Raw genomic sequence first — 16,692 nt, 5'->3', positions numbered from 1 at the left:
TTTACCCTTTGCTTTGACTATGCAGTGCCGTAAGAACAGTAGAGTCACACCAGTGGGTGTTTCAGCATGATCTAGTCCAGAGCCACTAATTACATGGCTGTGTGCTGATCTTTGTAGAGTCATGAGAAAAAACAAAGAGATTAAAGGAAACAATTACTCACCTACTAAAAAAAGAACATCTTTCCTCACTCTGTTTTCACAAAAGCACCCATTTTTACAAAAGTGCCTTTCAAACAATTTTCTCTAACATGTAAACAGTATTAACGTGGGAAAGTCAAATTAAGGCTCTTTTTTAGAGAGCAGTGGAGCTACTGCTCAGACAGCTGTTCAGTTTCCATCATCCATCATGTGATGGAAATTTTATTTTATTTTACTGAATAGATACAGCTTACTTTCAATATCCAGGGTCAGAATTTTAAGGATATTTAAATTTCTAAACTGCTAGGGTGCAGATTTTCAAATATGTTCAAGCGTTTAACTCTCATTTACCTCTTCAAGCACACTGGATTATGATTTACCCAGTCCTGTCTTCTCCTACCAGGTGGCTGCAGACATTTTTGTGTACTCCAGCACATACACATCTAAATGTTTTTTGAACAACCAAAGGGATGATACAGACACAACAGTTTTACCAATGAACTCAAATGTTTTGGACATGTGAACTAACAAACTCCCATGATTTTTCTTCACACAAATAATTAGATTTTTTTTGTTCATTCCCCTTTACAACGAAAGCTGCAGTCTGTATGGCTACAGAGCAACACACAGAAAACAGGCTAAAACAATTCTTACATGATAGCTGTTCACAAACATTTATTCATTCATGCTGGAGGAAAGAAGGAACAGACAACTTGGCTATGATGGTACAGTTATTATTTTTAGCCTTTTGGCTGGAGCCCTTAGTTTCCTTTCCATACATTTTTAAATAGAAGGCCGTGGGGGTTTTACATGCTCCTCCAAGAAGAGAACAGATTTTTAATGTAGCAAAAATACTGATTTTCCATTCTGCAGCTCACCTAGGCCTGTTTCCATCTAATAAGCCATTGTACAAAATAACTGTTTCCTATAACAGGAAATTCTGCTATGGCAGAAGTAACACTGGGTATCCATAGTACTGACACTTCTCATTTCCTTACTCCTGGTACACTGCAGAGCAAACAGGAGCCAGATTCATAGGAACCCTGTAATTACTTGACAATAATCATTGCCAGCAATGAAGCAGAGTTAGCAAAAAGATAATTAGCACACCACCAGGACTAACAACTCTCTACACTTTTTCCCTCTTATTTTTAGCAACAAGCAGGAAAGACATAAATTGCTCTTTTATCAAATAGCATGAAAGAGCTTAGGTAAGTTAGATGTTTGCAGTTATCACTCTATAAACCATATCCTGGCCTTCAGCTATGTTCCTTATATTAGCCTGGAAGGAGACAACAGGAAGGCTGGAGACCTATCAGTGCTTGCTCCCTGCTGGTGCCAGAGTGTGGATCTGTGGGGTACCTGTCAGGAGACACCAAAGCTACCAAAGAAGCACAAGCCTCCTATTTTCATGTCAATGTCTCTTGCTGGATATCAGGAATATAGAAGGGTTGGATCTGCAAATGCCAGTGAAATACAGACCCTGTCACTTTTTAACTTGCTGGATGAATTTCAACTATTTCTTAATCTTCCCATAGTTAATGGGAAGTCACTTGGATAGTGTCAGTTGCCATCTCATGGATGGAGTCCCTTTGCTCTGACTGCTGGAGAGCACATTCCCACTCGTCTGAATCATGACTGGCCTGACTGTGGGCAAAGATGGTTTGGTCTCTAGACAGTGCTAGCAGCTAGATATTTGGAAAGTAAATGACTAATCCCTTGCCCAGCTAGACTTTTGGTGGGAAATGAGACACATCACTTAACGCTTACACTTCAGTTTAAAAATGGAAAAATTATTCTTCCCTCAGGAAGCAAAATTGTTAGACTACATATGCTGAAGTGTGTATTATGCTCAAAATACGGTCCAAATCCATGAGGGCCACATAGATACCTTGCATGAGCTTGTCTTCTTTTACCACATTAACAAACCAGTGGCCTCTTAAACTGGAGATATTTCTTTTTATTCTGCCCACAGATGGACACAAAACACTTGCTTTTCCAGCAGATATTACCCAGGGTCAGAAGTTGCCTTAAGCCATGACCTGATTCTGGATCAATTAGAGAGCATTCACCAGGAGATCAATGAATATAAGTCCATGCTATAATTTAAGGTCAGTTTAGTCCAAGAGAGAGGCCAGCAAAGAGAAAATAAACAAATAAAGACCGTGGGTTTTTATAAAAAACTGAGAAGAGTGCTGAAGTGCATACTTGAAATATTTCCTCTGAACTTCACAGTGTGGCTGGCACACCACGGGTTCAACACTTGATGCCTGTTCCACGTGTGCTACGTGGATGCACCAAGCCTGCACACACACTTGCCAAGCAGAATGACAGAGGTAATGTGACTATTTCTGAAAAATGAAGTGTTCATGGCTTGCTCAGTTTCAGAGTATGTTTCATAATCTTCAACACTCACAACGTGTCACTCATGGGCTTGCAACATATTCCTTCTGAACAGAAGCTGCTTTGTGCTCATCACTGAAGAAGCATGTGCTGTGCAAGTGCCATACTGTATTTTGGCAGTAGCTGTTAGAAGTAAATTTACAGAGGATTAAGGAGATGGAAGGCAGCATGCCTCACTCTCTAATTCTGCAAAGCATTAAAACACCCTGTTTAAAGAAGAGATGAGAGATGGCTGCTATTCAAAATCTTGGGGCCTGAGGTTCAATTTGTTTTGACCAAATTTGCATTCGGTCCTTGAGAAGTCTCTGAACAACAACAGCTGCCCTTGCCCTGAAGGAGTGAGTGAGGACACATCCCTCCTTCGGAAGTCACCTTGAGTGCAAGGTGGGAGCTGTCCCCAGGGGCACAGGGCCACTCAGACCTGCTCCAGAGGGAAGCTCCTGCCAGCTGCTCTGCTGCCTCTGGGATCAGCCCTTCCTCATCTCCAGATGTGCTCCGTGAAGTACAGGATTCCAGGGCTGCCCTGGGTTTATGTCCCCTTGAGGCCAGGAGAATGAAAGTATGTGCTGAGGACATGAGACATTTTTGGCTGTCCAGAGCTACAATAATGACATACAGATATGTAGATAAACACAAAGATTGAAATTTAGTTCTGTATGCTTTGAAGGAAACTTTTTTCCATGCATATTCTTTTTCTAGACTTGACCTTGGTCTGCACTTTTAAGAATCTGACATTTCTTGATGGTTTATTTCACTTTCAGATTTTGGCAGGGTGTAGCCTTAGATATGCCAGAAGTATGATGAGATAAGTTATTCTCCAGACAGAAACAGAAGCAGAAAGCAGACAGCTGCCTACGAAAGACGGACTCTCCTACAGATTTTACCATAAAAAAATGCCCCGTTCAATTTTTGAAAGGAGAAGACAAAATCTGAATATGAAATCTCAGCAAAATGGCACTTAAAGACAGCAAATAACCACCTTAGAGCCCACATGTTGCTCTGAAACCATTGGTTGAAACTGAAGACATGATAAAGGTATTTTGATTTAGGAGATGGGCTATGTTTGGCAGGGAGTGTTGGGGTTTTAAAGTTTCTCATGATGTTTTTCCTGATGCTTTGCCTTTTGCAGTGGTTTTTCACACCGTAATGGTAGTTAGAAACCCATTACCCACAGTATTCTGTGGCCATGGCACTAGGCTCTTGAAAGCTTACTTATAGCTAAGGAATATCATTGATGTACTGAAAATTACAGTTCTGTATTTTCTGGTACAGCTTCATCTTTAAGGACAAACAATAACCCAAACAAATCAGCTTGGAAGCCACTGCTTTACCTGCACTGGAAGATGTGCAGGGAAGGCAACATTGGCAGAAGTTGAAAATTATAATTGTGATGCTCCATTGGCTGATGCTGATTTTGGGAAGAGAGATGGGGCTTTCCATAACTCCAAGCCAAAGCCAGTCTGAGGGTGCTAAAAGTAGCCTCAAAACTGAGACTACAAAGCTCCTATTTCTTAGATGTATTTCAAAGAATTTCCTTCATTCATTGTTTACCAATGTGGCCTTTCCTCATTGGTGGTAGAAAAACATAATGAACGCTTACCACCTGCAAGCTCAAATCCCACTGGAAAGCACTTTTTCAGGAAAATGTTATTGTGGTGAGGACTTTCAGGGAGTGTTGGAGTTTTAAAGTTTCTCATGATGTTTAGCATTTTTCTTCTAAATGAACAGGAAAAAACTCATCTGTCTCTCATTTGAATTCTCAATAGACTTCAGAGAGGAAATTCCAACCAGAGCTGTATTCCTACACCTAAAATCTACATGGGAATGAGGCGGCATGCTTGTTCCAAACCAACAGCAGCCAGAAGAAGCAGAGCTGGCTCAGTGGCACACGCACATGTTCCACACAGTAATGGTCTCAGAAGAGGGGCTGGTTTTATAAAACAGCCTTCAATAGGACATGTCAGAACATCAATATTTAGATGACCTGCCTTCCATCATGCTTATTAACATTCATGGGGATTTTTGGAGATAAAGAATGGATATCATCTCACCTATCTGCAACTGCATTGGAACTATTAATCCTAGGTGCTACTGAAGGCTAGGGAGAGAAGGAGGTACTTCCCTTTAAAATATTTCTCTTATCTTATTGTGTGAAAGAGGTAAAATGGCTTGTGCACAGAAGGAGCTCATTCTTCTCTATGGTCTACACAGACAATACAGGACGTATAGACAGATAAAGCTAAAGACATTTCCAGTGAGATTCTTCTTTGAGGCACATCCCACTAATGTATGGTGTGACTTGAGGTCCCTAATTTCACTTATTTGCACCTGATATTCACCATTTGAAGTGGTGGTGTAGTGATTTGTATCCATGTTTGCAATGGGATTTGAGATTTATGTAGGAACATTCCTGTGTAGGTTCTCCGTGTTTACCACAAACAGCATGTATTTCCCACACAAAGCATGTCATGGGATTAGCTACCTGACCTCAAAATCCACTAATCTGAAACATAAACAACCAAGTAAGTACTTATGTTGCTCACCCCCTAATCATCACAATGCCTCATTGATGAACAATTCACCTGCTGGATTCCATATCTATCTCTATGCATATATTCCACATATATGTATGTATACATGTGTTATATGTATATCTCACTAGAATTAAGCTCCTATTATCAAGATTCCCCCGTTGCAGTTGATACTATACATTCTTGGTATCCAGGTTTTCTTAATTGTTTTATAAGATGAATTATCTGAAGGTTATAAACAACTCCCAGCACTTTAAACTTTTAGACTTTGCCAGCAAAATGCTTTTCTTTCCCTAAATATGTGGGCAGCCTCTGGACAAAGATGTTAGCTCAAAGCACAGAGCTGGTTCCAAGTTAAAATCAGGTTGAGGGCAGGTCTTCCCAGACAGAGGGGTAGGCATCTTCACTTTCCAGCTCCCTAAAAGCCCTGTTCCTAGTTCTCCCCAGACATAACAAGGGAACTGATTGCTCAGTGCACAACAGGGACTAATGTGAGAATGTGATCCTGGCAGAGCCTCAGTAGAAGATTCTTGTAATTGATGTGAAGACAATATAACTGATTTGTAGACACATCACTCTGCACCATGCTTCCTGTATCAGCTTCCCACAACTGTTGCTGATTGCCTTCTTCCCCAAGCATTTTCTTCTCTCTCAGTTTTGAAACTCTGGGAAGAAATAGCAATTTGTTTGTGCCATGCCTATTTGGCATGGTGCGCCGCACTCTTACACAAATAAACAGGGAACACGATGTAACACCACAGCAGCAGATTTAACTAAGATCCAATTGTGCTTGGTGCCATCTGAATATGGGAAGAATGTTCCCTTAAATGAAAAATCTTCAACAGAAAAACAAGTTCACCCTTCACAAGTATGTACCATAACATGGGACAATACACCATCTTTGACTTATGATTTCATCTGTGAGAAATTGGCTTGTTGGAGCATTTCTCCTCCAATAAGCAGCATTGCTCTCTATTGTTCATTCTGCACAGATCTGAATTTGGAGTGTCTTTTAGAGCTAGTATGAAGCTGGTCTTTGCTAGAAAGTGGTAGCCTGTCCAAAATCACCTCTCAAATAAGCTACCTTTGGCTGAACCACCAGTGTTTGGATGCTGGAGGCTACTGGCTCTTGATTTATATTATGAGATTGTAAGCAACTAGAACAAATAGTTTATATTTCAAGGTGCAATTTATGAATTTAACTGTCTCACTTTTACTGAGTTCCTCACACCAAGAGCTCAGTGACAGCCTGAGTAAATGCTCTGACTTGAAACAGAAATCACCTAAAAAATTAATGATGAGTTATTTTCCCAAAAGTCTTAAAGACAAACACATTTCCAGGGCCTCTGAAGAGGAAATACCTCAGGGAGAATATTGTTAGTAGGTGACACTGAGCAAATGCCTAAGCAGGAGTGATTGAAGCAGGCTGTGTACCCTAAGAATTTAATGAGCAGCTTGAAGGAGTTGATGGCCTGCGGCACAACCTCAGGTCATTAAATCTCAAATGGTTATTAATCGCTAGGAAATGCTTTCTGTCAAGGTCATTAGTGCTATTATACAGTGGAAATTGAGGGTGTATCAAGAAATTAACATATAGCCTGTTTGCAGGAAAAATGTTCTCAGAGAGCATAGGCAGGCCATTTCCAGGAGGATGCTGCAGTGTCCACAAGCCACCTGGCTTGGCTGAACTTCCATGTACCTCTCTGCATCACTTCTAAGCTGAGCTGCTCTTCTGCAGAGTCTACAGGAACTTTACCATGCACTGAGCACTTGAATTAGCAGTTCGGCATAACTCCAAGGGATAACATTAGCTGAAATCCCTCCTGCTTAGCGTATGATTTTAGGTTGGAGTCTTGCCCTACCGTTGTTTCTTAGAATAAATCCAGGAAATCTGATTCAGTTGATGAGTACACTAGTGACCATAGCATTTGACCAAAGGCCGAAACTGTAAAGGTGTTGGGATCACTGCCCTTTTCTCAGAATTTCCTAGGATAAAGGAAACTTCACTGCCTTCAAGCAGAAATACCTGAAACCAGAACAAATATGTCAATTGGCACTTGTGGGGTTAAGGCCAAGAGACTGATCAGCAGACAGGGAAGGGCAGGAGGTGGTGAGATCCCAGTCTGGGGTTTCCCTCTTGGATCCTACCTCTGCATGGGGCACCTTGTGAAGAAAGCCTCAGTTTTACAGTCACTGCTATCACCTTCCCATATAAGCATGGATAGTGCTGGTGCACAGATCCTGTGACTTTTTATAAACAGAGTCTAGAGTTCAGGTAGTTATTTGATGCATTTTATGTAGCTAAAATCATGATTGAGTGTCAGATTTAGTGATTTTTTTTTCCAGATTCTGATGCTGGTCTGTGATTTGATTCTGGCAAACCAAATCCTATTATTCTGTTAAACTGTCTTTGTGGATCAGATTTTCCTACACTGAAATTATATCTACCACAGTGGTTATTCTGGATTTTGAATTACATTTATTTACAAGTGACCTGGAGATTTTCTACACTATAACTGTTGTATTATAATGGTCAATGCTTGACTTTTAAGGTAATACAAGAGACTGCAATTACCAAAATCTCTCGCTTCTGCTCTAAACTAAGTAGAAAACCCAGAGAATTGTTACATAGTAGAATCATTTTGATTACATCCTGAGGATGATTTAACACCCCAATTACACAGCTGTCAAAATTAAGTGAAGAGATCTTTCTTTATTAAAGACCCTGAGGAAATTTAGAAAGCAACAGCATATTACACTAAATAAAGAGAAAGAACAGAAGGACATCATGATCTATTTAATTCTTCTGACGATGTCTGCATTAACTGATCAATGCTTAGACATGCATTGCTATTTACTGTTTGATTAAGTGTCCTCACACTCACTGGCATCAGCTAATGCATCCTTACTAAATGGAATTTATGCAAATGTTATTTCAATTACACATTTCTACATAGGTGTCAGGAACCTGCTCATATATGGGAAGCTGAGGGCAAATTCACTTTTTTTTTTCTCTGATTGCTTACTTGAGAGATATTCATTGAATGGAATTGGTAAATTATTGAAGTACAGAAAACTACTTTCACAATGATATGAAGGAAAAAAACCTGCCCTTGTAGGACATGACTTCATGTTTTTTGCATGTACTGGGTCCTTGATTTTGTTAAGCATATTATAGATATGTTTGAGCACTGATATTGTAAGAAATGAAGTTACACTTTAAAAATGTAAAAGATGAAATTGCACATTAAAAATACAACTATAGCTGAATATTTTTAGAAGGAAACTTTTGCTTAATTTAAATGTCAGACATCATTCCAAATACCTTAAAAAGAACTGCATACATATCACAGTAAAGAAAATTTTATTTGGCACCACTGGCTTAGACATGGCTGTGAAGCCATAAATCAGATAAAGTATGTATTTGGACACTAAATTATTTTGAGACTTGGAAAATTCCAGTAATGCTATATTTTTACAGCAGTATATTCCTGTAACCTAGATTACAATCAAAGGATATATGTAAAGTAATTTTCTTCTGAGGAAAAGATAAATTTAAAACTTAAATTGTAAGGGGTGCAACTGCGCAGTTTCACACTGTCTTAAGGAATAAGCTTGTTCTTCTGATGAAAATTTTCAACAGATTTTTGTTATTGAAATCACTGCACCTAAATGTGTCTAACATTTATTTCCATGCTTGCTTTGCTGGATTGTGCCATAAGGCATGCATTGTAATATTTATGTAAGAAGCAGATCTGAAAAAGAACCCCACATTCTTCATCTCTCCTGTATTTTCAACAAAATAGAGAATTCCTTACTGCTGGGCTCCTTTTTGGTTTTATTTTCACAAGTATCTTTTCCTTCTGGCTCTCCAACTGTGTTTTTCACTGTCTTAGTTTTCACAGCTATCCCACTAATGCTCAGGATACTTCAGTGAGTCTCTGTCAAATTTCATTCCTCCATGTGCTCTGTCACTGAATTTAGGAAAATGTTGAACTCCACTGCCTGTGAGGGCAGTCACATTTTCTTCACTGGATCTTATGCAAACACAGAGAAAGGAATAACTTGATAATGCCACCATCTGACTCATGTACTGGGACTGATAATAACTGCAGCCACATCCTGTAGAATGACCAGTTTGAAAAATGATAAAGAGAGTTGGCTTTTTTTCTTCCCAAGGATGGCCATGCTAAATTTTATTTTAAAAAGACTTCATCTAAGAAGATGATATAAACCATGGAAAATAAGGCCAAAGTGGAGAGTGAAAGTTCATCTAATCCACTCTCTGTCAAAACCTGCAGGACTAATATTTACTCTTCCTTAGAGGAATCCTGGATTCAGGACAATTTCTGAGATACACCTGACTAAACAGGTTGCTTTGGTCTCAAACCAGCTAGGTGGCAAATTTACAGCTCTTTGCTGAAGTTGATGTTTTGATGATACAGTTCCAGCTCTGTTCTCAGGAGGAGACATTAACTTGAGCAGTGTGTGCCTGGAAGGCAGTGCTTACTTTTCCAGACCTTGCACTTAACTACCTCTGGACTGCCACACCTGTAGCAGAAACCCCATAAACTTTTCTTTTCTTGCAAGCAGTATCTTAAATTCCTGCCATGCTGGCATCTCAGCACCATTTGAATCCCTGCTCACAGAAATGGTGCCATTTCATGCAATGCTGCTTTCCATGGTGTATAAGGGCTGCTGGATGATAACCTCACCTGCAGTGCTCAGACTGGTTAACCCTCACTTTGTCTGATGAATACAAAAGTGCAGATCTCAACAAACTATCACAGAGTTGTTTGGATCAGGGGTCTGCACAACTGTGAGTTTCAGAAGGCAGAAGAGCGGGTTCCAGGAAAGCAAAAACACCAGTGAATGAAAAGCTAAGAATATACTTTGGGTGAAGAACGGAAGAGGGAATTGCCAATTCCTCAAATAACATTGTTTATTTAACAGTATCCTGTTGGGGGGAACTACGTAACTGCAATGACTCTGAGTAACTGTGCGTACTTATGCCATGATAATGTGATGAATTATCATGAAAGTCTGCTCTCAAGGGAGCAATATTTGTGTCAGGCAAACACTGTCTTCTAAATAGCCCATGGTTATCCCTCACAGGGCACAATGGACAAAAAGTGTGTCTGACCAGCCAGGAGTATGTTCTTCCAAATAAAAAAAAAAAAAATCCCTAAATTATAATCTTAGTGATAAATGCCTCTCCAAAATAATATTTCAGAATAAATATTTTTATCAAACACTAGACACTCTCACTACTAATAAATAACATGAAGAGTACATTCTTGTTTAGTATCAGTAAAAATATCAGCATTTAGCCCTAAAATATTTTGCATTTAAAACCTTGTGAATAGTTCACAGACAATGATGCCTGAGTTTCTCTGCTTTGGCAAAAAAAGATAGTCAGTCAAATATATACTTGTTTATTTATAGCTCTTTGAAAAAATTGACAGAATTCAAAGAACAAAATCTCTCTATGTATAACCAAGTCTCTACATTTAGCTGGTGTCTGCAATCTGCAGCACATGTAAAGTAGCAAAGAAGCATTAATTAGTATTAGTTAATTATTTTTTGTCAAATTATTGCTCTTCTTCAATCTCAGGGCCTGAGCACTGATATTCCCCAATAACCTTCCAAAGCATCAATGCAGAGACTGCTCTCCTCCCCACTTTTTTCTACTTCCTTTCTTTTAGAATATTTGAAGGCTGAGGTAGTAGAACACAGAAAAGATGATATTTAGTCTCTGTTCCAATACAGACAGGCTTTGAAGGAAGGCAGTGTAGGCTTATCCCAAAAAAAAAAAAAACCAACAGATTATTTTTTTGAAAATGTTTCAACTTGCACACACTGAATGTGAGCTTTACCAAAGACGCCTTCTGTAGCACTAAACAGCAGCAGATCTCCTTCCTCACTTATACCTCAGTTTCATGTTTCAGTTTACAGTCTGTCTTGATAGTTCATCCTATGTGTGATGAACAAAATCCAAACAGAACTTGCAGGGAACTGTATGAAAAAAATCCTCAAATATCCTCTACTATTGTTTTCCATTTTTAATGCTAAGGAAGATGTCATTGTGGTCAGATGAGAGAAAAATAGAGATGGAAAAAAAAATTTAGAAAAGTAGTCTTAGAAAAAGCACTTACTTGAGTGTCTGTCAAGGGGATGAGGTGCAATTGTTCTGTTTCATTAATTTTTAATCACATCTGGCAGTTGGCCTCAAAAGTCGCCAAGACTTTATCATGCCTCAAAATGAAAAGGGCAAAATGCTCTCCTCCATCATTTTGGAAGCCATCAGGGCATCTGTGGTAAATGTAAAGCCCCTTTCAAAGCAGCCTGAAGGGCTGAATGCTAAGGGAGCTGCTTGAAGGACAGCAATTAACCATGAGACCAGTAGCACCAGCTCATTTTTATCACAATGATACCATACCCCTAAGGCAAATAGTGCTTTCAGGAGATGAAAAAATGAGAAATGACAGCATCATAAATGAGACCCCAGGAATGTTAAGATGGAAGATCCCTAACTGAAATATAATAAATAGCTTTACTGTGGGATTTTACATTTATTTATTTAATATTTATTTATTAATTGTTTAATCCATAAATACAAAAAAATTGTAAGTTTTTTAGATCCATTCTGCCACATACCTCCTCAAGTAATTTTCTACTGGAAAAACCTGCACTAGCCGCTAACTAAAATTTTATGTCCTAACCATAGCCAGAATCTTTTTCTAAAAAGCAGACTCTGGACTTCCAAATCTGACTATAGCTATCTCTTAAATGTTATTTACTAAAATGAGCACATGGAATTGATAACACTTTTAATAGTTTGCCACTTTTAAAGGTTGCAAAGTAGTAGATGACCAAAACAACTGTCACTTCATAGGTGCCATGTACTGATAGAAAGTTAACAGGTGTCCAGGTGTTTATGATAAATTCTGATAAATTCAGACCAAATTCATCACTGCCTGGGCTGGAACACATTAGGGATGAACAGATAGGGTGAGTCCCACATTTTCCTCATGATGGAGAAGCAACTCAGTTGTTGAATTGCTCAACAATTTTTCACTATAATAATTAAAAACATTTACAGGAAACCTAAAAATATATTCCTTTTATGTCTTCCTTCACAACACAACTCACAGAGCTTCACCCACTAATTTCTTCATAAGTCTTTTAATTTCTGCATGCATTACAGTATATTTGTACAACTGCTTCTCAAAGAAATAATATTCATACCATCTGTCTCTCTGGGACACTCTCCTGCCTCCCAAAACAATTTCAGAATTTACTGGCCAGTTTCAGTCAAATCTGACAGGAGGAGCCATGTCTCAAAGATATTACATTTTAGAAAAGCTGGTGTTAGGCAGAGGGAAGTATAAAAATTAGCACTCCAGTAAGGGAAAGGCATTTGTGGGGTGACCCACTGTGCATGCTGAGAGGCAGCAGACAGTTGGCTGCAGAGTACACAACATTCTGCAGCAGCATCAGTGTCTGTACCACTTCTCTTGCAAACATTTAAGGGATGGGAGAGAGATCTGGGAAGTGACATGGAGGAGGGGAAGGACTTGTTTTCAGTGAGGTGTGGGAAAGGAATCCAAATTTGTAGGAAACCAGGCTGCACTGATGTCAGAGCTCAGAAAGCAGAAATTAATTTCACTCAATTTTACAATAATGTCTAAGATGGAAATAAAGGTCAACCACTAGTCATTCCTGGGTAATGGGCTGTTCCAATTTTTGGCAGGTCCAGGATGACTCATGAGAGGAACACATCACTGCTGCATTCTTCGCCAGTGTTGCAGGAGTGACCACATAATGTCCCCACAGCACAATGTCCTCACACTGCTCTCAGCCCCATCTGTCCTGCCCTCCCACTGCTTTCTTTAGAAATTCCAAGAGAAAAAGGCAATGAGGGGCTGTGACACTGAGTAGGATCTCTGCAGCCTACCCCTGCCCTCAGACACATGTATACTTGCCTAGGTCCAAAAAAATCTCCTAAAAGTAATCTGCAAGAAAGGGCCTTGGAGCATCATATTTCCCAGTCCTACAGATCTACCAAGCTCCAGCATGAATGTCTCTAGAAGAGACAACAAAAATGAGGACATAAGCATGGCCATATCAAACCATCAAGCAACCAGCAATTCCCCAAATACACATCAAATCCAACATCTCTGCAGACCCATCCACTGTTTCACAAACCATTTCACAATGAAAGGCTGTACAAAGCCCAAATTTTATCCATACCAGCCAAAAATATGTAATGCATTCACAAGAACAAAGCTTTTCCTCAGCATTTTTGTGGTGTGAAGAGACAAAACTGTACAACTGCTGTCATCATTTATATTTCACTACAAAGCCAAAATCAGAACCTTGCAAGAGTCAGTGATGCTCAAATGTTTAATGAGAAACTAGCTGGTGCCCTACAGAGCTTACAGTCCTCACAGACAGGCAGAAAAGGAAAGGATAAAAAACCGAAAGTGTGGAGACTTACGGATGGTCATCCTACGAAGGGAGGAATTTATCTCTTGAGTTAAATGTAGGAGATGCGAGCTCAACACACTCAGAACAAGTAGAGCCCAGGACTGCCTCTCTCTGAGGGGAGTGCTCTAATTCTTGGGCTATTATGCAAGAGGAAGATAAGTCACATTCATCTTCAAATGAGTAAAACCCAACTGCATGGAGCTGCCAGCATTTATTTCCTATTGTTCCTCTATAATCCCAGTGGAAGAGGTATTTACTTGGATGAGGCAGACTGAATCATCCTTGGGTGGGTGGATGGATAGATGGATGGATGGATAGATGGAGAGGGGGAACAGATCTTTCTCCTCAGATATTCAGTAAGCAACTGCTGCTCTCCTTAGACTGTACAAGCAGTTGTGACAAATTTACTGGACCATCTGCTTAACCCCAGGTACCTAAATCTTGAATTAAATGAAGTGGATTTCCCACAAGACACATAGTCTCTCTAGCAAATGCCACTGTTTCTTGATTTTTCAGACAAATACCATGGTATTGCTAATTATAGTGGGCCTGACTTTCATCTGGAATGAATTAGTGTTGTTGCTGCCAACGACTGACCTAAAAAATCCATGTAAGACTGCAGGATCCTTGCAAGAAAATGAGGCTCTCTGTTAGGTGGGGCATTGTTGCTAGGAAGACCTGTTGCTGAATGTTTTAATCCAAAAGATTAAAAACATTATTTTACATTATGGTCTCTGACTTAGCATGGTAAACAACCTCCAAAACTGCAATCTAGTAACAGTGCCTTTGTCCCTGCTTGCCATCAATGGCAAGCAGGGACAATTTTCTCTTCCTTTTTTTCAAAATTACCCAGAAAAATACAACAGAATAGACCCAGGAACCAAGTGCTTTTTCAAATATAGAATATAATTTAATTTTTACAACAGAGAACAGAAGAGCGTGGGTTTTCTCTGACTGTGGATTTCTTGTAATTTCACTGAAGATAAATATTTAGATAACAACCAATGGGATATTTAATTGTCAGGAACTATTATATTTAAAGAAAGTGCTAGAGATTTTCAGACTTGTTTTCTTATGTATGTTGACAACTCATTCCCATCATTTACCTTCTGTATGACATCTAAATACAATCACTGCTGTAATTTGTAAATTGTTAATATTAGGACTGTAGGGATTGCTATGCTTTCAGTTGTACATAAAAAAAGGACAGCTTTTACATCAACATCTGGCTGACCTTCATTAGTTTCCCATCCATTATTTGTACTCCTCCTTCTCCTTGGCCTATTTTTTCTTGTTGTGCCCCTGTCTGATTTCATTCAGGAAGCTGCACACCCTGACTGCTCTTGGCTCCTGTAGTACTCATAAACCATGAGACAAATAAACACAGAGGGAAAGAGCAAAACCAAAGCAGGAGGAGATCTGGCAAACCCAGATATGTGAATCCTCCAGCTGTGCACATAATCAGTCCATGGCACCATCTGAACCCAGACACAGCATCCCGCCTACTCCTTCCACCCTCTCCCCAGCTCAGTTTGTGTGAAAAGGAAAATTCTTCAGGTCAGGACCAAAACTTCTCATAAACCCGACCAGCACTCACAGAAATAGGATTTGCAGTGGGACAACTGGCTGGCTAAATGATACAGTCCTCTGTCAGGAACTAACCCATAGGTCTGATAAGCCCACAACGGGTAGAATAAGGGTGTAAGGGTTCAATTTCAGGAGCTATTCTCAGTACTATTTACTCTTTGGGGGAAGCTTTTCACATCACAGCTTATCTAAGTGTCAAATAAATGCTATATTAATATCTAGTTCAAAGAGATCCTGAGAAGTGTTACTACTTGGAACTTCAGAAGGTTCTGAAGCACCCTGAGGTATGTAATAGCTGGAATTGCATGGATAGAGTCTCCAGTTGGTTACGAGTGAAGTTACAGATTACATACTAGGTTAACATATGCAGCAAAAGAAGTCAAGTAAGAAATGCATGTATCAGCAGAAATGTATTTAATGACTTTATCAGCTTGCATATGTCAAATTCTGTTGGGTTTTGAGTACAGCCTGAGAAACACCCCCAAAAGGATCAAAAGAACATTATTTCTCATATCAGAAAAATAATTTTACTCAGAAAATAAGAAAATGAAACAACTTCTCACAAAGAAAAATGACCTTGTAAGATGATGCAGCTCTGAACCAAATTACATACATTCTACTAATCAATAAAATACAGTTGTCAAGGCAACCATGACATGAGAAAGTGAAATACAGAGGTCTGTCTTACATAAACACATACACATACCAATATGTTTTGTGAACTTTTGTAATCTAGCAATGACTTCAAGGAAAAATATGTTTTTACAAAAGAACACATATTTTCCCAGGCTTGATAGATTCTTGTGTAAGAGCTTTTATGAGATCTTAGACAAGTTGCATTTTGTTTGGTAGTCTTTGTTCTTGTTCTTAATTTTTTTAACTGGAAAAAGAAATGTTGCAAAAAAACTGCTTTCAGTGAAAATTTATTCTTGCTATAAAAGTGATTTAAAACAGTGACAATTGGATGGGAGTTAAAACTCAATCAAAGCATTTGAATATTGATCCTGAACATAGTTTAGACTTAAAAAAAATTGAATTTGTAGATCCTATCTGTATTATATTATGCAGACTTTAAGGGGCAAGATCTGAGTACAAAGACTAAATAAGAAAGGATTTTCTTTTCAAAGGTCTTACAATTCTCACTGTATGTATTTTTCACCTGCAAGCTCAGTTCTGCTGCCTTATTCAACAACTGTTTTAATCTCAGTGATCTGAGTGGAACGAATCAGAGCGGGATGTTACTGAGCATGACTATAGGTGATCCCAGCCAGCCCCCTCTGATCTCCAATTTTGGATTTAATTTTAATAGATCATTAAATTATTTCATAGCTTACCACCAGAACCTCTCAGTACATGTGCTTACTGCTGGAACAGGCTGTTTCTTTCGCTGTAGCTAAATAAAGCCCAGGTGTCCCAGCAATGTTCACAACTTCTTGCTCCTTTTTGCAAAAAGCATGGACAATACCTTCTGGTCACAGGACACCACCTCATGGCTCCCAAATTACTGCTCATGTTTCATCCACCTGTGTGCTCAGCCACCTGG

At 39.2% G+C, this 16,692-nt stretch overlaps 1 protein-coding gene across 8 annotated transcripts in view; it reads right to left on the bottom strand.

Moving 5' to 3' along the window:
- Nucleotides 1-16,692, bottom strand: part of STARD13 (StAR related lipid transfer domain containing 13) — a 293,669-nt gene that overhangs the window by 48,938 nt on the left and 228,039 nt on the right. Inside the window, exon 1 of one of the 8 annotated variants that reach the window (XM_071433937.1) lies at nt 13,573-13,653. The exons of the other annotated variants lie outside the window; for them this stretch is intronic. Within the exon in view, the coding sequence (XP_071290038.1) occupies nt 13,573-13,582 (10 nt within the window). The 5' untranslated portion in view covers nt 13,583-13,653. Of the gene's footprint in view, nt 1-13,572; nt 13,654-16,692 lie in introns of those variants that run through there. 8 annotated transcript variants of the gene reach the window in all.

Source organism: Agelaius tricolor, unplaced genomic scaffold (genome assembly GCF_023055355.1).
Source record: "Agelaius tricolor isolate 1412-34295 unplaced genomic scaffold, bAgeTri1.0.p SCAF_9, whole genome shotgun sequence".
Lineage (NCBI taxonomy): Eukaryota > Metazoa > Chordata > Aves > Passeriformes > Icteridae > Agelaius > Agelaius tricolor.
This window is presented reverse-complemented; position numbering and strand designations above follow the sequence as displayed.